General features: G+C 38.5%; 2 protein-coding genes across 4 annotated transcripts in view; both read right to left on the minus strand.

The window, feature by feature from the left end:
- LOC122078352 (CSC1-like protein HYP1) overlaps positions 1-16960 on the minus strand; it is a 54394-nt gene extending 37434 nt beyond the window's left edge. The window contains exons 1-4 of one of the 3 annotated variants that reach the window (XM_042644314.1): positions 16389-16960; positions 16039-16093; positions 14948-15349; positions 13969-14121 (exon numbers count right to left, since the gene is read on the minus strand). In XM_042644314.1, coding sequence (XP_042500248.1) covers positions 13969-14121; positions 14948-15228 — 434 coding nt within the window. In that variant the 5' untranslated portion in view covers positions 15229-15349; positions 16039-16093; positions 16389-16960. Of the gene's footprint in view, positions 1-13968; positions 14122-14947; positions 15350-16038; positions 16094-16181; positions 16345-16388 lie in introns of those variants that run through there. The other 2 variants (XM_042644317.1, XM_042644316.1) reach the window with 2 other exon arrangements.
- A 6437-nt stretch (positions 16961-23397) lies between these two features.
- On the minus strand, positions 23398-26712 carry LOC122079153 (probable receptor-like protein kinase At5g61350). The gene has a single exon (XM_042645410.1). The coding sequence runs from the start codon at positions 26264-26266 to the stop codon at positions 23627-23629; it is 2640 nt and encodes an 879-aa protein (XP_042501344.1). The 5' UTR covers positions 26267-26712; the 3' UTR covers positions 23398-23626.
- Between the last annotated feature and the right edge of the window lie 557 nt (positions 26713-27269).

Consider the following 27269-nt stretch of genomic DNA (forward strand, 5'->3'; position numbering starts at 1 on the left):
TGACATCATAGTTGTTAAGGCATTGCCAAGGGGGTGCCTAGGCACCACGGCAGTTTTGGAGATGGCTAGGAGGCCATCATTTTTCGAATACACAAAATGCGACTGCCTTGGTGTCCTGGGTGTTGCGTACACCTAGGACACCTTAGAAGCTAGGTGACCGCTTTATTACATTGGTGCTGTGTTTCTTTTTTTCTATTGGTTTTGTGATTATATTTCAACGATTATCATTGGCTTATATGCAAAGTAATATAAACTAGCACTCCATGGGATCCAAGGCTATAGAAGTGTGTTAAACCTTTTTGTCTCTCACAATTGCACACTCCATGCAAACCCCAAGCCCCAACCCTTGACAACCGACATGGCAATCGTACTCACTCTTCAAAGATCAAGCCATGACTGTGTGATGAAATCTGCAGCCCGACCTTTGCTATTTTCCTTTGCAATTTCAATATTGCTCGCATCTCTAGAGGTAATTTTTTTTTCTCTTTCTTCTTCTCCTTCTTCCTTCCTCCTCCTCCTCCTCCTCCTCCTCCCTTTTTTGCTTCTCTTCCTCCCCGTGACACAGACGCACTATTTTGTACTCCCCCCCACCCTCCATTTCTCTGTATTCTGTAACTCGTAAGTTGTAATTGATTTTTTCCCCTCTACCTTCTTCTTCCTCAAGTTCCAGCTCCTAAGACTTCAACTATTGGTAGATTCAACTTGAGTTTCACTCATGGAACTAAATCTCAGTCAAAACTGACCGACATCTCCAAGTTGTCTCAGTTTCGGCCTCGCCAAAACAAAACCCATGGAGGCCCAAGGTCGAAACCCAGCATCAAAACCTAGAAAAAAGATTCGAATTGTCTCGATTTTGGCAGGTCCGAAACCAGCCTCAAAACCGAGATTTAGAACCTTGGTTTCACTCACTGTTTCAGGGCTGAACCTATGGGTACCGCCAATTCAGATTCAGGAGTTTGTGGTTTGTCAAAGACTTAATTTCTGGAGTTATTCTTGGTCATTCTTTAGAGGCCTAGATGTTATTAATCTATACCTAAAATCTCAGACAAAACAAAGCTCTATAGAGTGACCTCTCTCATAAGATGCAAGCTGGGCTACCCCTGGCTTAAGGTTCTATCGTATCGTGGGTTGAAGAAGAAGGTAGTCAGGTACTGTCTTTTACATTTACAGAATAGCCCCTTATGCCTATATTTTTTTCCTATATTAGTTCCACTTGGGCCTTCAATTTAAATTCCAATTTATATTTATTCGATTTTAGCTATTATTTCTGGTGGATTATTATTTTTGAATTTTCCAAGTGGTTAATTGGTGTAAGTTGTAACAGTGTTCTTATATGTGAGAATGTGACTAAGATATATTGGAAATATTATCTATTGTTCACTATTGCTTAATCCTATTTCAAATTCTTTTTTTTTTTTTTTTGGGTGGGGGGTGTAAACTATGGGCCCATTTGACAAGGTTTCAAGAACAGAAACGGCAGAAACGAAACAAAAAGCGTTTGATAAAACTGTTTCGTTTCACTTGTTTTCAGAAATAGAAATTGAAATTTCTACCTATTTATGGTTCAAGAAATGACCCAGGCGCCGTTTCTGGAAACGACTCGTGGCCATTCTTTCACTGGTCGACTTCGAGAAACATGACTTATCAAACACCTTCGATTCCATATTTGTTTCTAGAAACGGAAATTTATGTTTCTGCCATTTCTTGAAATAGAAATGACAGAAACGTTATCAAACAGGCCCTATATCTCTAATTTTGTTGCTGGTGTTTAGGAAATATTTCTAATTCTGTTTCTGGTGTTTTTCTTTATATTTATAATTCTGTCTTAGGCTCTCTTCGGCATAGTTTATGTTTATGTTTATTACATGTTTATTAATAATCAATTAAAGTAACAGATTATGGACTATAAACAATAATCGTTTGGTTACTACTAGATATAATAGATTATAGAATAAAAAATAGGTTTGGTATGTCTAGTGTAGAATACATTATGTAATATTGTTTATTCCAGTTGCAAGCCAGGGATATTCAGTTAAAACCTGGAATTGACGAAGCCAATCCAATTCCATCCAATCTAGATTTGTCAATCTATAGGATATATAGGGATAGGGTGGGAGAGGCCAACCCAATTCCAACAAATCCAATTGGTCAATCCATAGGATTTCTAAAGTTTGGGGGAGAGAGGTGAGATGAGAGAGAGAGAGAGAGAGAGAGTTGGGCAAGATGAGAGAGAGGGTGAGAAAGAGAGGAGAGAGAGGGGGGACGAAGGTGCAATTTGTTGGATGTTCTTAACTTTTTTTTTTTTTGGGGATAAAGGTTGGATATTCTTAACAGGTTTCACCAAAGTATTGGACTCTATTTGAAGGGATTTTTATAAAAACATGTGAATTGACCCCTTTACCCTTAGTTTTGAGATTAATGGTCTAGCGCTTAAACAACAATAATCGCTTTGTCCCAATAAATCATAAACACCTCTCTACTTTTTTATGAATTTATTGGTATATTGATTTATTTTAATGAGAAATAGGGGTCATTAATCATACCAAACGCCTCTATTATGTTTATCTGTCACATAAATATAAATTTAAATTATACCAAAGAGAGCCTTTATTATACGCTATTATGCTCTTCGCTTATTGTGCTCCCTTTTTTTTTTTTCAATATGCTTCTTTATAAGTTTATATCCTATATTTTGTTCAATATTTGTTGTTTTTCTCAGATTATGTCATCGCCAGTACAAATATGCCATATTGCATTAATATGATTGTTGATGCAGAATATAAGCAGAATTTTATCATAGCTAATATGCTATTTGGCTATTTGCTATACTAGTCTACTAGATTCTAGATATAATGGATACAGAAAAAAATAAATAAATAAATGAATAAAAGGATGCAGAATGCCTCGGCAGCCGCCTTGTTGCCTAAGTGCATAGGAGGCCCTCCAACGCCTTGGGGTTGCCCAGCACTTTGACAACTATGATTGATATTTCACAAGTTTTACGTTGATTTATCTTCATTACATTTTTTTTTTTTAATATGAATATGCTTAGATATATCCTGTTTTGTTTATTATATGTTGAATTTCTTCTATTAGGCCATTACTAGCATAATTATATCATATTGCATCGATATGGTTTCAAAGCCGGCTAGTATTGGTTCCTGTTGGAACTAAAAATCACAAGCAAATGGAGGCAAAAATCTGAGTCCAAACACCCAAGTAACCCATTGCCTAGTGCTACCTATTCACAACAGAGCTCAAAGCCAACTGACCTTGGTCCACTTAGGAACCAAATACCCCAAAATCAACTAGACCTGAAACAACAGAATAAGTTCCAAACAGGCATCCTTTCATTCTCTTAAACGGACTGAATTCCAATTTGAACAATTATCCAACTGACATTCATATTTTGGGGGTGGAGGAGCCAAATAGAGAGCATATTAACAGTCATTACAGAGCTTCTTCACCGTTTTCTCAGCTAAACTGTTAAAGAAACTAAAATTTCAAAATCACTACATCTACAAACTTCATAGTTTGAAATGAGATAATTCTTAAACATATTTTATGAGAACCAAAAGGGAAAGCTACCCAAACAACATGTTATTATAGATATCAAAGTCAAGGAACAGAAAAAAAAAATTTCAAAATTTAATGTAAAATCAAAGTCGAAGCCATAGATGTAGAACTAGAATCACAAGTGATCCTAATCCCAGGCAGGATCTGAAATTCTGGCTGAACAGAGAAGTTGTCCTCCAATAGGCTTGGTTCTAGCTCTCAAACACTCTCTCACAGCAAACAAATAAAAGGAAAATAAGCAAACAAAAAGAGAATTCAATGGAGGTTTGAGAATGGGGAAGAAGGTTAGGTTTTGGGCATCTCACCCCTCATGTTTAGGCATCTCACCTAGGGCATCTCACCCAACTACATCCCACAACACAATAGCATAAGCCATCTTTTTTTATTAAACTAAAAAATCTCTCTTCTCATTATAATTGATGGGCTTTAAATAGCCTTCCATTGCTTGGACATAAAGACACAATAAAAAAAGAAACTAATGGACTGAAATAGGACTTTCTAATTTGTGTCTAACTTGCTAACCAAGTAAGAATAAATTAGAAACTAAAAATTAAACAAAAAAGGAAACTAATCAAAGTTACAAAATAGAAACTCCTTTGACTAACAAAATAGGAAACTCGCTTGACTATATTGCTCACGAAGTAAATAGAAACTAACTAAACTAAAATATGAAATATGGAACCACTTTACTGTTCACGTGAACAGTGTCACGTGAATAGTAACTAACACGAGAACTGTTCACGTGAACGGTGTTTCGTGAACAGTAATTTCTGACTCTTGTTTTTGTCTTCTTCTTCAAGCTTTGATTTGCATCAGCCATGATAAGTAGAATTAAAAAACTATACTCTTTTCAAGAAAAACCCCAACCTAAATTATCTTACAGAAAAGAACTGTCATTCAAGACCTGACAAGAAGTACCCAAGTACCACAAGCACTACGTAGAATGCAACAATACAAACTTGAAGTTGAAGGCACCTAAGCGATTATTTAGTTATCTGAAGACAGAGAGAGAAGAGGGGGGGGGGAGGTGCATTGAAGAGCATTTGGCTTTTGAACCATCAACTTGTGAGTTGTTTAGAATTTTGCAGTGACTAATTGTGTCTCCTAGGAAATGCCTTCTTTTTGTTAAATATGATCATTTTATGGTAGAGGCCATACTGAGGCAGATTATGTTGGCCTATGACAGACTTCGGTTGTATCAGGATATTACTTCTTTTTTATTGGGATCTCCTGATGCAGATCAAAACTTAAAGAAGAGGACAAAAATATGAGTCAGAAAATACTGTTCACGAAACACTACTACTGTGAGCAGTAACTAATGACACTGTTCACGTGAACAGTAATTTGGGACCATATCTCCTACTTTAGTTTCCTATTTATTTTAGTTTAGTTTAGTTAGTTTCTGCAAGAAGAGAAGAGAGAAGAGAGAGGGAGAGAGAGCTGTGATTCTGGAACCTTGGGAGTCCTAATCAATTAGGTTGTGGCTGCCCTCTTTCATTCATTAATTAGAATAGCTATTACAAGTCCTACCAAGAATAGGAAAGAACAAAATAGAACAAAATAGGAAGCTAAAACTAATTGCTAACTTCTAACTGTATTCAGTCCTTATAGGACTAGGAAAACCCAAGGGAGGCGTCTGCGACTTGCACTAGACTCCTTTCTCTCAATAGACTCCTAACACTCCCCCTCAAGCTGGAGTATACATATAGCAAAAGAAAGCTCCTATTTGGACCAACAAGAACTCTAATGAGCACAGAGAAAACTCCAATTGGCCATTATAAAGTCATCAGCAACTCCAAAAGCAACAAAAGCCCTCCCAAAGAAAGCACTCCAGTACCAACGAAAACCCTTCCCAAAGAAGAACAATCCATAGCAACGAAAACCCTTCCCAAAGAAGGCACTCCAACAGCAACGAAAGCCCTTCCCAAATAAGGCACTCCAACAGCAACGAAAGCCCTTCCCAAATAAGGCAATCTAATAGCAACGAAGTCCCTTTCCCAAGAAGGCACTTCAATAGCATTGAAAGCCCTTCCCAAAGAAGGTACTCCCATATAATCTTAAAATAGAAGCGTAGCATCCAACAACTACATCAAAAGACCTTCCCAAAGAAGGCACTACAACAAAAACTGTAGCTCTCAGTAGCTACAACAAAAACACTCACAAGCCTCAAACAGAAATCTCCCCAAACAGACATCTCACAAAAAATTCCAAATATAAATAGGTAGCATCAGGTTGTTGGGGACTAAACAACATCAGGTTGTTGAATAAACCGAATAGCATTAGGTCGCTGAATATATGATTTTCAAAAGATAAAATAGTTGTTGAGGACAGATACAAATAGATACGTCTTCAAACGAAATAACATTTAGCAGACAATAAATCAAATCGACATATCATTATTTGAATCTCCCCCTCACGTGTAGCAGTACACAAGGACAAAGAATTTTCAACCACCACCATTAGAATCCCATAACTAAGAGCACCATACAAGACAAATAATTACCAATCCCTCTGACAGTAGCAAATATATACCCAATGGCAATTCTATAATTACTTTATATAATCCCCAATTGATGCAGATCCTCAGGTCAAAATACTCAATTGGGTTTGGTATGAACCCACTTCAAGCAATAAAACTCAATTAATCTGAAGTTGATGGCAATTTTGTAACTAATCCATCAATCCCAAAGCAATCCCAACATTGATTTTGTGATTTTGGCCACACCCATAAACCACCAAAACAAGATAACGGCAAATTTGTAATTGATCCCAAGTGGACCAACTAGGGTGGCAAACTTGTAAATTTCAGGAACTTCCACTTAAAAGTAGCAAACATAACAAAGATGGGTTACGTATGACTAAAGGGTATTCTTGGAATCAAAGTGTAAATAAGGACAAAACATACTAAGAGGAGAAGAGAGGGGTAATTCTGGAAACTCAAAGATAAAGTAAATAAAGGTGGAGAGGAATCGAGGGATCAACTAATAAGAGTGATGCAACGTTGTGGATAGACTTCAAGTGAGAGTGGCAAACCTGTAAAGTAGGCCTAAAAAGAAAAAAAAATAAAAAGATAACTTGGTCTCTTTAACCTGCCTAACAAGAAATCAATGAGAAAGGAGCCGAGAGAGATGGTAACGACACCAAGAGTATCGTTGTTCAAAACCATAAAGAAGAAAATAACATGTGACGAAGAAGAACCCAACAACTATGGAAAGTGAAGCAATCATCTCCGCAAAACCAGCAGCTATCAAAGCAAAGGGGTAACAACCATAAACTTTTTCCTTGAGAAAACCAGCAATTATTAATGACGAAACCATCGTCTCCTTCCTTGAGACGAAACCAACAACAGAAGAGCAAAAATGAGATTCAAGATCTGAAGCGTTTCCATAGCAGGGATGGTTTCAGCAAGAAGATCCCAACACTAGAAACCAATGGCAACATCAGTCCTTTCGACCACTTAGTTGCAAACCAAGTCACATGAAACCAACTTCAAACAGACGATACTAGATGATAGCAGCAAATCGATTCTCCATCAACAATCTATTCTCCACAAATTCAGAAGTAGAAGATACGAACAAAATCAAGTATGATTTGCATCAAACCTTCATTAAAACCCTAGTTCGTATTTTTCTAAGAACTAGAGTTTCACAAGTAGCATGATACCTTTGAACAACTCTCAACCAACAACTTGTTAAGCTCTGATACCATGTAAAAAGGAGAAGAAAAGAGAGAGAGAGAGAGAGCTAGCTGCAATTGTGGGACCTTGGGAGTCCCAATGAATTAGGCTGGGGCTGCCCTCCTTCATTCATTAAACAAAATAGCTATTACAAGTCCTACTAGGAATGGGAAAGAACTAAATACGAAACCAATTAGTAAACAATCCCGATTGGGTTGATGGTATGTAGCCTGAAAGGACTCAGATGGCTGAGCTAGGTTAGTGATACTATCTAACTAAAAGAAGGACTGCCTGGGCCAGCCCGACCCAAAAAGCTTGGCTTGCCTTTTTTATTGATCTATTGAGGGCTCCAAGCAGGCAGAAAAGGAGAAGGCTTCCACCACAGGTGACAAATTCCGGTGGATACACCAAGCCTGGATTCAGACGTCCCAGAGCCACCTGTCCCAGCAGCAACTGAATCAAAAGAAAACGAGGAAGAGGCTTCACTCCTTGCTCCTGAAACTTGGTCTTCCCTTTCACCGTCCTAAGGTGCAGTGCCAGTTTTTTACATTACTTGAAGTTGAATCAGCAGTTGCATTTGATCTAGTTGACTGAGGGTATCAATCAAATAGTCGCATCACCGGCAACGAAATAGACCTTTCTCTACTGTATAAGCATCGGTCGTCATCGTAAACGACGCTCTAATCAGGCCGAGCGAAGAAAACCCCTAACCAACAAAGAACCAAGCAAGTCCTTCCGCAAAGAAGATTGATCATTGAATCTTGTTGAGACTTGATTATTAGATGCTTCTTTGGCAAGCGCTGACCTAGTTGCACTCTTTATAGGCATGAGAGACCGTAGCATTTAGAATATGAATTTTGATTCTGTATATCCCACCAGAAATTTCATAGGTGCCAATTATTGCAATGATGAGCATTGATTTGATTAATCAAAAACATAGGACTAATTGCTAACTTCTAACTAGGATAGTCCTAATAGGACTAAGAAAACCCAAACCAATAGAAAACCCAAGGGAGGAGAGACTGCGAGTTGCGCTAGACTCCTTTCTTTCGATAGATTTCAAACAGTTTCTATTTTATTTATTTCTTAGTGAGCAACTTAGTACTTAGTTACTAAATTCAGTTAGTTCATATTTTCACGTTAGTTTCCTTTCTGGTTTTGTTTCTAAATTGTAAGGTTGTACGCTCTATTATATAAGAGGATTCGATATAATACTTTGAGAATAAATGAATGAATGGATTTACAGCCATTGCAACTCCTTACTCCTGATATATAATGTTCAACAGCTAGGATAGCTGTGGGTGAGAGGCCCAGACTAAGATAGCCATTCCCCTACCCCCTTTCTTCTTCTATTTTTATTTTTTTCTACCTTTTAAAGTGACATTAAAGCCCTCTAAGATTGATAATCAGAAGACACCCAACCAGGCTACCGAATCCAGCTTCAGGGTTTTCCCGAGAAGAATGTTTGAAAGCGTAACTTCCAGACCAGATCTCTGAATGCTGCAAGTTTCAAGGGTTCGTTGAGGACCTCAGGAGGACCACTTGATCCAAATTTGAGGATCATCCGACACTTCCAACTCCAGTTCTTGAAGAATCACTAAAAGTTTCCTTTTTCTTGCAACCAGCAGATCTCTCAATCCAGTTGGCAGAATTTGTTCATCTTTTGATGATTTGTTCCCTAATATAGGATCTCCATTCAATCCAAAATTCAGCTCCATCTGAGTTGTGGTTTGTGAGTGATGCAGATCAAAGCTTGAAAAAGACAAAAACAAGAGTCAGAAATTACTATTCATGAAACACTGTTCACATGAATTGTAGATCGTGTTACTATTCACGTGACATTGTCCACGTGAACAATAAAGTGGTTCCATATTTCATATTTCAGTTTCCTATTTCGTTTAGTTAGTTTCTATATACTTCGTGAGCAATATAGTCAAGTTAGTTTCCTATTTTGTTAGTCAAAGGAGTTTCTATTTTGTACCTTCCCTTTTGTGTTTAATTGTTAGTTTCTAATTTATTCTTACTTGGTTAGCAAGTTAGACACAAATTAGAAAGTCCTATTTCAGTCCATTAGTTTTCCTTTTTATTGTGTCTTTATGTCCAAGCAATTTAAGGCTATTTAAAGCCCATCAATTATAATGAGAAGGGAGATTTTTTATTTAAAATAAAAAAAGGATGGCTTATGCTATTGTGTTGTGGGATGCGGTTGGGTGAGATGCCTAAACTTGAGGGGTGAGATGCCCAAAACCTAACCTTCAAGGATGAAAGTATCGGTATCGATCGTCGTATCGGTCGGCCAAAATTAAGATACGTATCGGAGGGTATCGTATCGTATCGGAGATACGCTAAGATACGCTAAAGATACGCACATAAATAGATAGGAAACACTTTTTAATACACTTTTGCATAAAAAAATAGTTAAAAAAAGTTATATATAACCTGTATTATGCATAAACAGTAAATTGAGAGTATCGCACTAAGAATCTAAGGTTTATAGTTGTCCCATAAATGTAAAATCCTTGATCCCAACCTTGATTTCCACTTTAGTTAGAGAGAAAAATGGTTGCCAGCAATTTTGGAACAAAAACACCTCAAAAAATTGTGTTTTTCTAAAAAATTACCCATTTTGGCCATTTTATGACCGTATCGGTGTGTATCGGTCGATACATACCGATACGTACCGATACATACCGAGACGTACCGATACATACCGAAACGTACATTTCACTTCAATTTTGAATTTTTCATAGAGTATCGGTGAGTATCGGTGCGTATCGGTGGTGTATCGGTGCGTATCAGTGGTGTATCGGTGGTGTATCGGTGCGTATCGTAGGATACGTATCGATACATAAGGGTTTTAAATTTTTCATGTATCGTATCGGTATGTATCGTGCCGATGCCTACCGATACGGATATGTATCGGCCGATACAGCACGATACGCACCGATACTTAAAACCATGCTAACCTTCTACTTCTTCGCCCTTCTCAACCCTCCATCGAATTCTCTTTTTTTTTTCTTATTTTCCTTTTATTTGTTTGCTGTGAGAGAGTGTTTGAGAGCTAGAACCAAGCCTATTGGAGGACAACTTCTCTACTCAGCCAGAATTTCAGATCCTGCCTGGGATTAGGATCACTTGTGATTCTAGTTCTACATTATTTGGTATCAGAGCCTAGCCAGAGCAAAGATGGAGCCATGTGAATTTTTGTGAGGAACTTTCTTCAGACATCTTCCTTGAATGGGTAGATGAATTGGACATGTACATTGACAACTACAACTTGACAAAGACGCAATGACTTCGATATATTTTCTCTCAGATGAGTGATTGTGTTCGAATACAATGGAGAGTCCGTGAAAGGCAACTTCAAGCTCAAGGACGTGAGGCTAGAACGTGAGAAGAGATGCAGTACGAGTTGGCGGGCATGTATCTATCTAAGTATGAACGAAGGATGTACTTCCCTCCACCAGATTTCTAAAAGCCACTCTCAAGTAACAAGATTGCTATTGTCGAGAAAGAGGTAGTCAGTGATGTTCCTATCAGAGAGACTGTGGATGAAGTTGAAAGCAACATATCATAATTCTGGACAAGGAGATAGAACCCAAGGAAAATGGTGGTTCAACATATGTGATGCCTGTGAACAGCCAAGAGGAAGATCTTAAAGGGTTCGAGATTGAAGTAATGGTTGACAAAATCATTGAAGAGACTGAACGACAAGGACGAGGGACTAGAAGAGCACGTGGAGGAATTACTAGAAGACAACCCCACGGACACATCTGTATACATTGAAGTTGAGCATGTGGAGTTTGTCATCCCCTTGAAGTTCCTTGAAGAGCATCAACTGTGCCTATACGACTACATCCGTATGATCAAGAAGCCCCTGAATTTTTCTATAGCTTGAAAAGGGACATGCACCATGCTATAATCACCCTCACATTCTACAAAATTCGAGGACGAATTTCTTTTAAGATGGGACGAGTTGATGTAGATCAAAGCTTGAAAAAGAAAACAAAAACAAGAGTCAGAAATTACTGTTCACGTGAAGAGTAACTCGTGTGACACTGTTCATGTGAACAGTAAAGTGGTACCATATTTCATATTTTAGTTTCCTATTTAGTCTAGTTAGTTTCTATTTACTTCCTAAGCAATATAGTCAAGTTAATTTCCTATTTTGTTAGTCAAAGGAGTTTCTATTTTGTAACTTAGTAACGTAGTACTAGAATGAACAAGGTCAACCTAGTTCCAAAAGACAGCAGGATACTCTCAAAGAACACCTCAGACAATCACCACAATATCTCACAACAGTATAGTAGTAAAACTGAGATATTTAGACAAAGATCAGCCAATCGATTTCAACAAATCAGCAATTCTGTGACTGAAACCAGTGAATTAAGGATATAAATCACTCACTAATGATACTGAAACAATGAGGAATCAAATCAGCAACCAAATCAACAACATTCAACAGAAATCGATTCACAATTCTGGGCAGAGATTACAATCGGCCAGAATAGGAGAGAACCTGGATTAACAAAACCAGTGGTCTGATCAGCCCAAATTAGGACCGAGTCTCCCTTTCCGTTGGCTCAACAATCGATCCAAAGATCAATGCCATCAGATGGCTGGAACTCCAAAACAGAATAGGGGCGGTAGGAAAAAGATCTGGTATTTCCAGAACCATAATTCAATCACAGTTCAGACCTCTTACCTGATTTGAGGAACCTTGCAATAACCTTGAAAAGAACTTGAAGAGACCTCTTGGACTTCACACCGCAAAGAGTCACCGGATCAAATACCAGTCCGTCACTTTGATCACACACAAAGCACACTCACAGGGAGCAAAACGCAAAAGCATTATTTCTTTCACAAAATCGTGGGGCTTAATAGGAGCCCTATCCTTTATTTATAATAACAATGGGGGGTTTACAAAATAAAAGCTAAGTTTAGTTTCCAAAAACTGAAATAGGAAACTAAATAAAATCTAGTTTCCAAATTTGAAAATAGAAACTAGGAAAATATAACTACTGAAATTAGAAACTAACTACTGACTGAAATTAGAAACTAATAAATAGACTAACTTAACCCCATCACAGCCCAAACCGTGGGCCAAGAAACCAGCCCTGGTTGACCCTCTTCTTCCTCCTAGAATAGGTCTTCATTGTTGCATCACTTAGATTAGTTTCCTTTTGTGTTTAATTGTTTCTAATTTATTCTTACTTGGTTAGCAAGTTAGACACAAATTAGAAAGTCCTATTTCAGTCCATTAGTTTCCTTTTTTATTGTGTCTTTATGTCCAAGCAATGTAAGGCTATTTAAAGCCCATCAATTATAATGAGAAGGGAGATTTTTTAGTTTAAAAGAAAAAGGATGGCTTATACTATTGTGTTGTGGGATGCAATTGGGTGAGATGCCCCTAGGTGAGATGCCTAAACTTGAGAGGTGAGATGCCCAAAACCTAACCTTCTTCTTCCCCCTTCTCAACCCTCCAATTCTCATTTTGTTTTCTTATTTTCCTTTTATTTGTTTGTTGTGAGAGTGTTTGAGAGCTAGAACCAAGCCTATTGGAGGACAACTTCTCTATTCAGCCAGAATTTCAGACCTTGCCTGGGATTAGGATCACTTGTGATTCTAGTTCTACATTAGTGAGTAATCGTAATCTCCTCTATTCAGCTTCCCAGATCTGAGTTTCCTGTTAACGCTGAACTTGTTTGTGTTAGAGTTTTGATGGATCCTACTGGGACTGATTACCCTTTGTACTTTAGTCTTACATCATCTCCACGGCTTGGTACATCAATAAGAAATTAATTTTGACAGGATCCAATGCAGAGGTTGGATTCAGACACCAGGCTCATGGTGTTTGTGAGTTCTTGAAGTTGAGAATACTCCTTAGAGAGTTGAATTTTCAATTAAGCGCATCAAAGTTGAAAAAACAAAAGGTTAACATAGACAATCCACATGTGAAGGCTGAATAACAGCTCACCAACGGTTTAACCAAATGCATTAGTGCTTCACCCTTCATAGTGTTCTGAAAAAGTTAGGCATGTTTACAAGGACAGAGGGGTCAGGACTAATCCCATGCCAGATAAGTCACGGAACGTACCAACTCTAACCAGAAAGGCCCCAGTGGATACTGGACTGGATCAAGTGATCCAAAGATGGGCAATCCTTTAGTAACTTGTGTATAAGGCATATGCACCAACTTGAGGAGTGTTGAGAATATGTACCAATAGTACTTATGCTTTGTAATTAGTTTATTCTTGTCCTATGTATATGGAATAAGCATAAAGGGTCACTAATCAGCTGTCTACTCTTTTCTCCATGATAAGGTAATGACTACAAGAGTAACCATAATGTAGTACTCTGTTATTATTTATCGTATCTAACATTATATAGGGGTAAAACTAGTAATAACTATGAGAGCTCACTCATGAACTTATTCGTCTCCTTGCTCTTCTTATTCTTCACGCAACCCCTATATTATACCACATTTCCAACTGGCAAAGTTAAAGGACAGATTGAATACAGTCTTATCAACAAAATATGGCACATTCGGACTTTAAGATTCAACTGCATGTAATAGTTGTCATGATTGAGAAAAAAATAAAAAGGGACAAATAGCAATATGACACAAGACAATATTTATGTAGCAATTTCAGTTCTGGATTTAGAACAAGACATTTCAAAAATGAAATTAGGATCAAGGCTCAGCACGTAGTCACCTTTTTGACCCATTGTCAACATTTGAAATGCTGAAGATGTCCACAGATTCATTTGGCAGATCAGAAAAATCAATACTTAGCTGACTACCCGAATAGTTCACTGGAAGAAGAATGAAGATCCCAATAATCCCAGCAAAAGAAAATACTCTCAAACTGCATACAAGTATAATAGGAAGTTATCAAGCTACATTAGAAAGAATTATAGACAACAAAAATACTAATTACTCTACATATATTGAGTACACACACAATAATCCTCACCTAATATTATGGAAACTATAAGGAGAACAAAATAAAAATTTTGAGCATGAATATGGTACGCAATGGGAAAGGGGGAGGGGACTCCACCACTTACGCAGTAAGATGCAAAATAAAGAAAAATACACTGAAAACCAATCAGATCAACTTTCCACAGGTCCATACAAAACATCCACACCATAAAGCTGAGATTCCCCTCCTGCCCCACCCCCTGCCCCCCCCCCCACCCAAAAAAAAGGAACTTTTATAAAGATATCTGTATTATATAAGTTCATCATCACTTCAGGCTGACCCTCGACCAGTCAAACCGACTCCCCATTCATGTCCTGTGCACCTAAATTGAGAGACACAAAAACTCCCACTTTCTGAGTACAAACCAAATTAGTCATATCTCTTTATTCTACCCGCATGACTTAAGCTGAAACTTCCTTCCCTAATAGTCGTTAAAATTTGACTTTTAAGTTTTAACAACTATTTACTTTCTCAACTAATATTTATAGAAGTACATGAAAACTTAATGCGCATAATATTTTCAATTGCTTCAATTAAATATCACCAAAAGATATTCAAGAACCATCTCATCAAAATGTGCATGTGAGTAAACTGTGTTTTCTAAACTTGGTACATCCAAGGCAGGAAATTCCAGTCACATTGCATCTATAATTTCTTGGCAACATAAATGATATTCCAGACCTACTTCCTCTGGAAGGATCTAAGTTACCTGAAGATGAAGACACGGATCAGAACCACTGCATCCAATCCTGATGTTGACAAGAGGTCCTCTTCGGAAGGCTGCCATGCCCTTTGCACCCAACCAGCAGAAGGCAACAAGCTCTCTATGTTGAAATGATCGCTAAGCACAGATTTTCCTTCTGCTATCAAGCGAGGGGCATAAACATGGATGTTTCCTGGCTGCTTCCTCAATATAGAATATAATGTGAAAAATAAAATACAAATGCCAAGATTGATTCCCACAGACGTTAAAAGAGCGGAAACAAGCATTCCTTCTACAAAGCAAACTCAAAAGCTTTAATGGAGATAACCCTACAAACTCCTTGGCAGTTGTTAACAGCAAACAAGAATACTACAGGGCGCTAAAATTCAATTCTGATAAACTAGACACCTGCACAGGAGTGCACAAAATTATAAGCACACAAAATAACAATAATAATGAAAAACATGTTAAATGCTAAATGTAAAGTGGCTAAGTAGGTTACAGATAAATTCCCAACTTCTGAAAAATACGTAATACACTCACAACTCTTAAAAAGAAAAAAAAAAAATATATATATATATATATATAGAATAAGAGTAAGAAACTTTACATCGAAAAAATCTTTCTTTATAAACGGGCCACGAATATCAAGCTATCAGCTTTTATGAAACAGAAATCAGAGTAAACACATATTGAGAAACAGCATGATGGAAGAATGCTGAGATGCCTAAAGTGTGCCTCAAGTAAAGGCATTTTGTCCTAATCAAGTACCAAAAATTGTTTTTCCTGATGTTGACTGGGATTGTAAAATACAGAATCTCGATGTTTCTTTGTTAGGTCAAAACTTAGTGTAGAGTGGAAAGGAACAGAATGTGCCGATAAGATCTAGTGTTGAAGCTAAGTATAGAGCCAAAACTAATATGGCATGCAAATGCAATTATGTAGCTTTGCACGTTGTCAATCCAATGAAAACAAAACATCTGGTAATGATCAAGCAACCCACTATATTCTAAATAATCATGATTTTCCTTAAGAGGAAACATATTTTGGTGAATTGTCACTTTATTAGAGACCATATGACGAGCAGAGGAACTCACCACTATAAAGAGAACACTATATAGATTACTCAATATTTAGCAAACATCAATTCTCCTGTATAAGATAAAAGGCAAGATCAGATAGGACTTTATAACAGCTTAAATGAGATCGATACAATCAATATACACACAATTCATCTTACCCTTTTCGAGCGGGAAAAAAAAGGAAAACAATTTCCGAAGCAGTTTTTTGTGTTCAAAGAGAAGAAAACAAGAAAAAACAGAACAAATGAAGCAGCAATGAGTGAAGAACAGCAAGCTCCGTAACAAGAGTAACTATAAGAACAAGTGCAAACAGAAACATTCCATATACAGAGAGAGTAAGAAGGAGAATGGGAGAAAGATCGAACCTCGATTGATTCGTTAATGGATGGATGAAAATAGATAGGAAGCAAAAAAATGTAGATGTCACAACAGCAGCATCGGTAGACTGGTAGCTTTCCAACTGAAGAGTAAAGATCTGAAGGGGAAGGGTTCTTGGCATCTTGTAGTTGCCGCCTTTGGAAAAAGAAACTTTTTAAAGTGGAACGAGTCCTTTTCCAATGGAAATCATCACAAGCACCTCTCCCCGGGTCATAAGATCGGAAACGAAACGGATAAGAGGGTTAGGAGGGTGGACAGGTAACCAACCATATGGGCAGGTGACCACATTCTTAGGAGGCGGGGAGGGTGTTAAGAGACAGGGGCTCGTGCCGACACTAACCAAAGAAGGGAGAGTCATGGTTTTCCGCACTCTCATTCCTTGGGTATTGCGCATAGGAGTAGGATAAACTTGAAATCTGGATTCTAGACACGTACTTGTTCAACCTAACAGTCTTCTACGTCCAAGAAAGAAAAAGCCAACAGCGAAAGGAGAAGAGTCCTTTCTTTTCCTATAGGGCAAGCGATTAGAGCTAACAGATGCCACCATCTGGACTGATCGTGAGGAACTAGTGAAGTTGTTGCAGGTAGGAGAAGATGAATCGGCATTTTTTTTTTTTCCTTTTTCATGTAATATTAATATGGAGAGAAAAAAAAACCAAGCATATGCTTCTAGCTCAATCGGGTTGTCTATCGGGCCGGGTTACGGGGTGTCTATCGGGCCAGGTTAGGCCAATCCTAAGATCTCTTAACTCGACTCAAGTTCTGCCTAGCTTTAGGTCGGGTTGGGATATCTTAGTTCAAGTCCACTTATGTTGGATTTAGCCCAACTCAGCCTAGCCTAGATGGACCCTGATTGGGTCGGGCTTAATCCCATCCAGCCGCGGCCTAGTTCTATTGGTTATTTGGTTGCTTAATCTTTATGCACTACAAAGGCCAAAGTTTTCGTATATATGTAGATTGTGAAAAATAAATAACTTTTTGTAGACCTTTTTTCTATAGGTTATGTTTGATTGTAAGGAAAATCAAAGGAAGAGAAGTGAAATTTTCATACTTAAAAAAGAAATATATGTAATCATTACCTATGTCACTTTAACATTAATTTCGAATCATTCCATATTTAGTTATAAAATTTCACTTTATTTTACATCCAAAACCGTTTGCTATAATAGGTAAAATAAAAGTTACATGTAAAATATATCATTACTAAATATGGTTAAAAAAATTAAGTAATTTATACAATCAGATGGGGTAATGATTCTTTATAAAAATTTCACTTCTCTTCCCTTTAAATTTCCATTGCAACCAAACGGGGCCATAAGTACCAATTTATAATTATTAATATTTATATAATTATACACATAATATACAAACTTAGGTTGGACTGGGTTGGGTTGAGACCTCAACCCAAGTCCGACCCAACCCAGCTTTGGGCCTAAAATTCGCAACCCTAACCCATCCTATGAGCCGAAATCTCAGTCCAGACCCTATTCGGGGTTAGAGCGGATTCGGGTTGATCAAGCTTTTCTGATACCCTTAGTTCTAACGGCTCACCATCTAGCAAGAAGAGGTAGAAAAACATCTTATGCTACATAGACAATGTTTTTCTTTCAATTAATTCTAATAGTTGGAGAGATACAAGCTTTCACCGGAGTGTAACTTGGTCAAACAGTCTACACAAGGCCTTCCTAGTTAGGCGATCAGCCCAAACATTGGGTTCCCTATAAATGAATGAAAATTTACAACTCAAAAAATATAAAGAGAGTTACAAAATATCAGAGACAATCGATTGATATGGATGGGATATGGATCCTCTTCAACCAGACATAAGCTCGTAGCCTAACACTTATTAACATGCAACTCGAGGCATACCTGTATTTGGTTGGAGGGAGGTTCAAAGGAAATTCGTTGGAGAGGTTATAAAAGATGGGTCTTGAAGGTTGGAAATGAACTCCATATTATCTAATACAACCCACAATGGTTAGACTCTGGGTTCAAAGATGCATCACAGTTTAGCTTTTAGGTAGGGTTGTGGTGGGGAAGACCACGATTGCGGCGCAGCCGATGGGGTCAAAAACACGAGGCAGGTGCTACCTTCTTCCTTGTCTGGTTTACTTGCTTGAATCTGATGCACATGTTGGGCAGTTGCAATCACTTGAGGAGACCAGTCTCCTTTCCCAAACACAAGGTCGTTGCGGGCTCCCCATAGTGACCACACGACAAAACTACATACAACCACATCCTCCTTAACTTTCATACTCAAAAGTATCACCTTTGGAAATCGAAGCCCTCACTATGGTGAACCTACATTGGGAATCAACCTCTTTCAATGGCTCATATTTTGCATGATATTAACTATGTTGCTTTCTATTTAGAGTCATCAATATTCATGTAGTTTTTCTTTTATTTCAAGCTAGGAAAAAACATGGCTAACTCCCTTGCTAGGAAGGGTCAATCCTCAATGTGTAAGATGGAATGGCCTATATCCACTTCATATGTTCTTGATTTCTTGTTATTTGGAAATCCAAGTGTTCAACATGTTCTAATGAATAAAATTTTTTATTACCTAAAAAAAAAAAAAATCTCCAGTAGGAGCACAATCGGCCTGCAAAGGATAAAAACCTCGCCTTCCATCATTCAGCTTCTGTCACACCCAATCCAAAATAGGAGCACAATCGGTCACATAATGCTTTCCTGAATAAGAGAGACACCAAGATACCAAATAGCAACTCAAATGTCAGAAAAATCCATCAATTCCAGAAAACTGCATCCTACTAGTTTGGGCAAGGTTCCCCTAGAATAATAAAGGATTTAGCCATATTGAGTTGTTGCAACTCAAATCTCTAGTATGAACTCTATGTAGGGCACCTTCATTTTCGTGGTTAGTATCCAACTTCAATGCATTATCATTATCTCAATGCAATTAGGAAATATGAAACCCAATTATGTATCACTTGAAATGGCCCCCAAAAAGGGTTGAAGTTGTTGCAAAATAAATTTTAGTATGCTATTTTTTATTAATCTCATGATATATTTTTATTTTTTATTATTTAGGGAATCTCTAAGTACTTTAAGGGTTCCATGCATTAGAAGGGCATTTAGGTAATTTTTCATTACTAACCAATTAAGTTTTAACTATAACCTGAGATTCTGATATTTTCTACAAATAATGTTCTTTAATACTAACTCATATTATGCTTTAAAAATTATCTTGTAGCACTTCTATTTTAAAATTTTATATGAGAAACCACCTAAATTTCTAAAAATATTCAGTGTATACCCTGTTTTGAAAAAATAATGACTCTTAAATCCATTCCGTTATAGCTCACAAGCGTCAAAGTGATGACATGCCATTGTTGATTTTTTTTAAATGACAAGTTGACCCTTGAAGAGTAAACTTGTTATTTTACTCTGGTATGTGAGTATGGGTCAAAACTCCGTAAACGACAATTCTACCTGGTCTCGGCATTCCGATTCCAACGACAGAGATGGAGGAATTGACTGCAGAGCCTTAAGATTCCGGTAGTAATCCCTGATGTCTGTCCCCACCTCCGTCCTCCTTTGCTTGGCAAACGTCTCTTTCCAAAAAGGATTTAGGTCTTTGTGTTTCACTTTGGTTCTCTGTCTCTGGTTCTCAAACTCCACCTCTACAAATGCCGACGATGAGCCTTCACCATCCTTGGGCATCAAGGTACGGGCTCTAACAACTTCTACCACAAGCTTCACTTTACTATTCATCTTGTTCCTCTATGCAGTAAAGGGTGCAAAGGGAAGGAACAAGGGAAGAGAGAAAAGAAGACAAAAGTTTTGTTAGGTTGGGGAAACGTGATAACAGGGAGGGTAGAAGAGAATACTAACCTATAGAAGAAGGAAATGGAGGGAATAGAAATTCTGATTTGTTTGGGTTACTGTAATCTCTTGGTTCGAGGCTACCCTGTTGGACTGTTACAAGTCTTTGGAGGAGCAGAGACTGAGAAAAAAAGAAAGAAAGAAAGAAAGAGACTTGACCTCCATAGTTCCTTCCCTCCTCTTTTCAAATTCTATTGTCGGGCATCATAGATTAGAAGCCCTCTCACTCTCTCAGTGGTAGTTTGCAGTAATTGAAGGAACAGATGTTGATATGTCGGGTCCTGGGTTACCTGTCGAGCCTGATTGATGCCATTCTCTTGGGTTCTTCATCAAACAAGGTCCCAAGCTGTTAACATTTAATTACCTCTGACACGATGTTGAAAATCTGTGTCAAGTTCCTTCAGTGCTTTCCTTTACCCTCTTCCGCTGGTCCGTTGCTTTCCCTTGTAATGCAGGTTTCGGGGTTCAGTCGACGGATGTGGCCGATCTGGGTTTGAGGGTTCGGCAGAGATCGAAGTCGATGAGGATAATGTGGTCGGATTGTTGAATGAGAACGTTTTCAGCCTGGCTGGTTGCTGCATTCTGATTCTAGGGTTCAAACAGAGTAAAAGAGGTGAAAAGAATAAAAAATGGCTTTTTTATTCATATTTGGTTTTAGGGTCAAAAGAGTAATTTTCATTTCTAAACTAACTGTGTTAGACTTTAAGGGTACGCTTGCCATTTTTTATTTTTTAGAGTGATTTCTCATATAAATTTTTAAAAATAAGGGTGATACAAGATAATTGTTGATATTTATCATTGTTCACTTAAAGATTTCTTTTCATGTATCATAATTGCATTGTTGTAATTGTGCATGATTAGAATTGAATGTGTTTTTTGGATTCTTTAGGTTACTGTTTTACTTAAAGAAGCAAGATCAGGGCAGTGGCTATGGAGTTTATTTAGTTTTTTGTTGGATTTAAGAAACTTATCCTCTTTATTTGTAAATTTTGAGATGGTGAAAAACAAGTAGAATAGAGTTAATACGTGACTAGTTAGCTCAGAAGGCTAAAACTAAAAACACTGCAAACATTATTAGTTGTAGTCCTTTCTTTTTTGAATGATGTTTTTTTCTCCTTTCTATTTAAAAAATAAAAAATTCTGTTTTACTAACAAACAATAGCTTAGGGTCTCCTTTTTTTTTTCTTTTAATTGCTTGTATGTATACTAACCCTTCAATTGTAGTACAACTAGATAGAGGTGAGTGATGTTACTTCCTTTGTACAGTTTATTGTGATGCATACATATGGTTTGAAATGTTAAATTATCAAGCGAATGTAATTAAGTCTAGTTTAACTAGGTGGACCGGGTGCCTACACCTTTCTTGATCTGCAACTCAACATGGACCCAATCTCACGATTAGACTGATCCAAAGCAATCGTAGTTTTCTTTATGGATTCCTAAACCCTAATCTAAGTGGCTACTCTGTCAAGCTTGAAGATCCTTTTAATTCTTGGAATATGACATCTTCATATTCAAAGGAAAACAAAACGTTTTCTCTTATGGGGTGGATTTGCTGAACTTAAGAGGTTGATATACTTATTTCACTAAGAGATGTGAAGGCAGTTGCCTAGCATTAGTCTCTCAAGTCTTGAAAGCCCAAATTAACCATGTTACTAAATGGATTGAGAAGACTAGGATAAGATCAAGCATGTACCTTCCGTCGAAGTTTCTTGAATCAGGAATGCCAATTGTTTCCTTTTCCCCATTTTTTTATTTTTTATCCATAAGATAAAAAAAATAATTATAATACAAGTAATTAAATTTTAAACTTGTTGGGGGGCAATTACTATCACTTCCTTATACTTAACCTATATTTACTAATACTCCCTTACCTTAACTTTGTCCCAAAACCTCACATCTACCCCACTGAAAATGCTGGCTCTATTTTGTCTGACTTTCTCAATTATTAGAATGTCTGCTGTGTTTGATAGCAAAGAGAAAAAAATGAAAAGAAAAGAAAAAAGTATAAAAATTTTACTGTTTTTTTATAAAAAAATTCTGATTGTGTTTGATATGAGGTCAAAAAATTCTAGATCATCTCCCCACATGGTGACCTTCCCATGTGAAATCCCACCACCCATAAAGTATCACAGCACAACTCCGTTGATTAGGTTAGTGTTAATAAAAAACAGATCCTTAATGAAAAACCAAAATAGCAGGGAAAAAAATGTGGTTTAAAAAAAAAAATTGACTACAGAATGCAATCTTATACACACACCTATACATGCTAGAAATTTTAAACAAAATGGTCCAGCTGGATCAATTGCATTCACAATCACCTATCGATCTCTACGTACTCTTCCTCCATAGAGGAGAGGATTTCTTCCTTCCCATCAATGTTCAAGTCCCTTGTGCAAGAAGAAACAGAAGAGATGTGAAGGCATTTGCCTAGCATTAGTCTCTCAAGTCTTGAAAGCCCAAATTAACCATGTTACTAGATGGATTGAGAAGACTAGGATAAGATCAAGCATATACCTTCCGTCGAAGTTTCTCAAATAAGGAATGCCAATTGTTTCCTTTTCCCCATTTTTTTTTTTTTTATCCATAAGATAAAAAAATAATTATAAGACAAGTAATTAAATTTAAAACTTGTTAGGGGGCAATTACTATCACTCCCCTATACTTAACCTATATTTACTAATACTCCCTTACCTTAACTTTATCGTTAATAGTCTCCTACATTTAGACTTTTACAAGTGTGAAAATTATCGCCAAAACCCCACATCTATCCCACTGAAAATGCTGGCTCTATTTTGTCTGACTTTCTCAATTATTAGTTTATCCTCTGTGTTTGATAGCAAAGAGAAAAATAGTAAAGAAAAGAAAGATGTATAAAAGTTTTACAATTTTTTTATAAAAGGTTCTGATTGTGTTTGATATGAGGTCAAAAAATTCTAGATCATCTCCCCACATGGTGACCTCCCCATATGGAATCCCAGACCCATAAAGTATCACACCACAAGTCAGTTGATTAGGTTAACAAAGAAAGTGTTAATAAAAAACAGATCCTTAATGAAAAACCAAAATAGCAGGGAAAAAAATGTGGTTTAAAAAAAAAAAATTGACTACAGAATGAAATCTTATACACACACCTATACATGCTAGAAATTTTAAACAAAACGGTCCAGGTGGATCAATTGCATTCACAATCACCTATCGATCTCTACGTACTCTTCCTCCGTAGAGGAGAGGATTTCTTCCTTCCCATCAATGTTCAAGTCCCTTGTGCAAGAAGAAACAGAAGAGAAAGCTGTCATTGATAAACAAGAGAAACGTTTTCTGATTCGATTTCTCCTTATTTAAGACCACCACCAGCAGATTTCAACTCAACTCTTAATTACCTTCCTTGAAACCCTTCAATCTGAGAAAACAATGGAGAATGAATCCTTCCTGAATCATCATCAATGGCAACAGAAGCCGGCACTGTAGTAGCATTGTTATTGTGGTTCTGATTGCCACTTGGCTGGATATTAATGAGATCAACGCCTGTATCCTCCGGAGGTTCAAGCTGGTTCGATGCTTCTTGCAGCTGCAAAGCATACTCTAAGTTCCAAAGCACGTCTCCCATGGATGGCCTATCCACTCCATAATCCGCCAAACACTTCTCCGCAGCTTCCACGTATTTCTTCAAGGAATCAGCAAAAATAGTACCCTGGAGATGGGAATCAATTATCTTCTCCAACAATCCCTTTCTGTGCCACTGCATTGCCCATTCAGCCAAGTTCACTTGTTCCCTCGGCAACGCCGGATTGATGGCCGGCCTCGCACACAACACCTCAAAGAGAACAACCCCAAAAGAATACACATCTGACTTCTCCGTCAGCTGTTGTCGCCGGAAGTACTCCGGGTCAAGGTACCCGAAACTGCCCTTCACGGCGGTGCTGACGTGGGTTTGGTTCATGGACGGTCCAGTCTTGGAGAGTCCGAAATCAGAGACCTTGGCGACGAAGTTTTCGTCGAGAAGAATATTAGTCGTCTTCACATCCCTATGGATGATCCCCTGAGCGGCTCCGGTGTGGAGATAATGAAGCCCACGTGCAGCACCTATGCAGATCTCAAGCCTTTGTTTCCATGACAATGGAGTGAGGGTAGAGCCATACAAATGGTCTCGTAGAGGTCCATTTGCCATGTACTCATACACAAGTATCATCTCTGAACCTTCATCGCAGTACCCAATTAAAGAAACAAGGTGACGATGACGAAGCTTGGAGAGCATTTGAATCTCAGTTTGGAACTCATTGATACCCTGTTCAGAGCTTGGGTTCCCACGTTTAATGGCAAGCTTGGTTCCACCTTCGATCTCACCCAGGTAAACCTTTCCAAACCCACCAACACCGATCACTGCCTTGTCATCAAAGTTACCCGTGGCGTCTTGTAATTCGGCGAAGCTAAAGTATTTACCCAAGCCAAGTGCAGAGGAATAGAAGCCTGAGTAACCGCTTTTGCTCTTTGATTTGAAGCCGCGAGATCCGCTTTTGCTTGAGCTTGACATGAAGCTGGAATGGCTAGAGTGAAGTGGGAGTAGCCACGAGGAGAAGCTGTTGCATTTCTCCCAATCGTTGGGTCTCTTTTGCCATTTCAAGAACATCGTGGCAAGTAAAAGCATGGCCATGACACCCATGGCTAGTCCAACTGCTGCGACTATCTTAAGCTTGTTACTACTGAACGTGGACCCCACATATGACCCATCGACGGCGAACAAGCCATCCAAGGAACCGGCCTCGTTGCTCATTTTCATGATTTCAAGGCCGTTTAGGATGGCATTGGGTGTTCCAGATTGAACGTTGGAACCCGGGCCCACTTCTACAATTATCATCCCACTAGCGACCGAGGAGGCGTTGAGTATGAAATCCTGGTAGTAAGCGGTGTCGAGGCTCCCGGTGATGGTGGAGAGATCGAGACTCGCCACCCCCATCATCCCATTGATGTAGACATTGAAGTAGAGATTATTAAGGGTTGTGCTCACAATGTCGCAGAAGTGGAGACGAATCAAGTAGGAGAAGGTCGGATCGACCTTCATTTGCCACGTGAGGTTGAAATTCGGTTCCGTTACATTGGCATTCGCCATCTCATCCGCCGTTGAATAAACCGAATTTGGAGCAATTAAAGCACTAGCTCCCGTCGGAGGGAACTTAACGGTGGACGGAGAAACCGATACGTTCTGTGCCATTAACGGGGACTTCATGAAGGAAACGTCCTGCTGCCATGTCCTTCCTAACGTATCGTTATACGGCGTTAAAGGAAGCCCACCGACATTCAACCGGTACGAGACTTCTAAGGCGTAATTGGACAAGCCGTTGAAGGTTCCCACCGGGGAGACGGTGGTGGCGGACTCGGAGATTAGGGTATCGGGAGCCGATACGACCTCGATGGCATTGATGAAGGCGATGGATTTGGATTGGGGCATGAATTTGAGGGAAATTCTATCGGCGGTGACGTTGATGAGGTATTCCTTTAAGATTAAGGAATTGTTGTCGGGGACGGAGAAGTCATGGAGGAAGACAATGGAATCAGTGGTGACGGAGAAGGTGGCGCTGGTGAGGTTGTATGATGTGTGAGGAAGAGGGTAGAAATAGAGACGGACCCAATGTAGGCCTGGGCGAGAGATGAAGAAACTGAAGGTGGAATCCTCCGTGAAGATCCTGGCAGTTTGATAGAGAGGTAAGGAAGAGGAGAGGAGAAAGGAGGCATTAGCAGCATTGGAATTGGAAAGGGATGGAACGGATACCTGTATATTCTCTGAGGTGGAGAGGAGAGAAGCTGATTGACCGTCCGAACGGAATGATCGGCCATCGTTTAAGGTGGTGGCAGCAGCGGCGCCGCAGTCGATCAGGTAATTGTCCACGGGGGAATATTTCACCACATGTTGAGGTGATGAAGAATCCTTTTTTGCAATTATTGGGCAAAGGAGAATGTTAAGGAAGAAGAAGAAGAGGAGAAGGGAGGAGATGGGGAAACCAGGTTTCTCTCCTCCCATGATCACAGTACGTTTAGTATTAACCTTATTGTTTAAATGGAATGGGGATGGCAGTGGCTAAGAGAGAGGGCCATAGGAGGTGGGTGGTGACAGTGGTGGAGGAAGGAAGAGAGGAGCATGGATCAGGGATTTGTGCAAGAAAGAAGTAAGTTCGCCGGAGAAATTAAGGAGAGTAATGAGGAATGGGTTGGATTGGGTGGAGGTCCACCGGGGGGATGGGGGAGCACGAAGGTGGTGGTTTACAGCTTACGTGTGTTTCGGAGGATTTTTCAAATTTGTGCGTACCAGCGCGAAAGCAGAGATAATGTGTTTTTCAGAGCTTCAGATAGACATCATAGACATAGACAGCTTGATTAGGCTACATAGATAGGAGAGAAAGAGAGAGTATATAGTTTGACCTAGAAAAGAGTTGTTGGAAGCAATTAAGGAATGAACGTGCCTGCACCGTCGTGTTGTATATGATTTTTTTTTAATTTTTTTTTTAAATTGTATTATGATTTGTGAGGGATTTTTTGAAAAAAAAAAAAAAAATTTGTGAAGGGTCATGGCTGAGTCCACATCCTCTACAACATTGCAACGGCAATAGTGAACATCTGGACACTTACTTCAAGGGGTTTTTAGATACTTGATGCATACTACATCAACTTGATGCTTACTACATCAGTTCATTGGCTCCATAAGATGTGGAGACATTATATGTCACACCCCGTTCACACTGAATCGGAGCGGTGACCGAGTTAACACCGGTTAACCCAAACCTGCCAGGATCATCAGATACTGTATTCCACCACAGCATACACACACTAACGTAAGTTCATCAGATCAGCGGAAGACTAAGTTTTACATGTGAATAAATCCCATATACTTGATACCCGAATTGTGATACAATAATTATATACATTTGGGCCCGAAGGCATGATATATACACAAAAAGAATATGATTCAAATACCAAGTATATACAGGAAATCATCAAAACCATCAGAGTACACAGCTCGCTCGTCT

Source organism: Macadamia integrifolia, chromosome 5, assembly GCF_013358625.1.
Source record: "Macadamia integrifolia cultivar HAES 741 chromosome 5, SCU_Mint_v3, whole genome shotgun sequence".
In the NCBI taxonomy this organism is placed as follows: Eukaryota; Viridiplantae; Streptophyta; class Magnoliopsida; order Proteales; family Proteaceae; genus Macadamia; species Macadamia integrifolia.

What these genes read in the sequence shown, in the direction of transcription:
- LOC122079153 (XM_042645410.1), bottom strand. Translation starts at nt 26,266, where the DNA reads ATGGGAGGAGAGAAACCTGGTTTCCCCATCTCCTCCCTTCTCCTCTTC.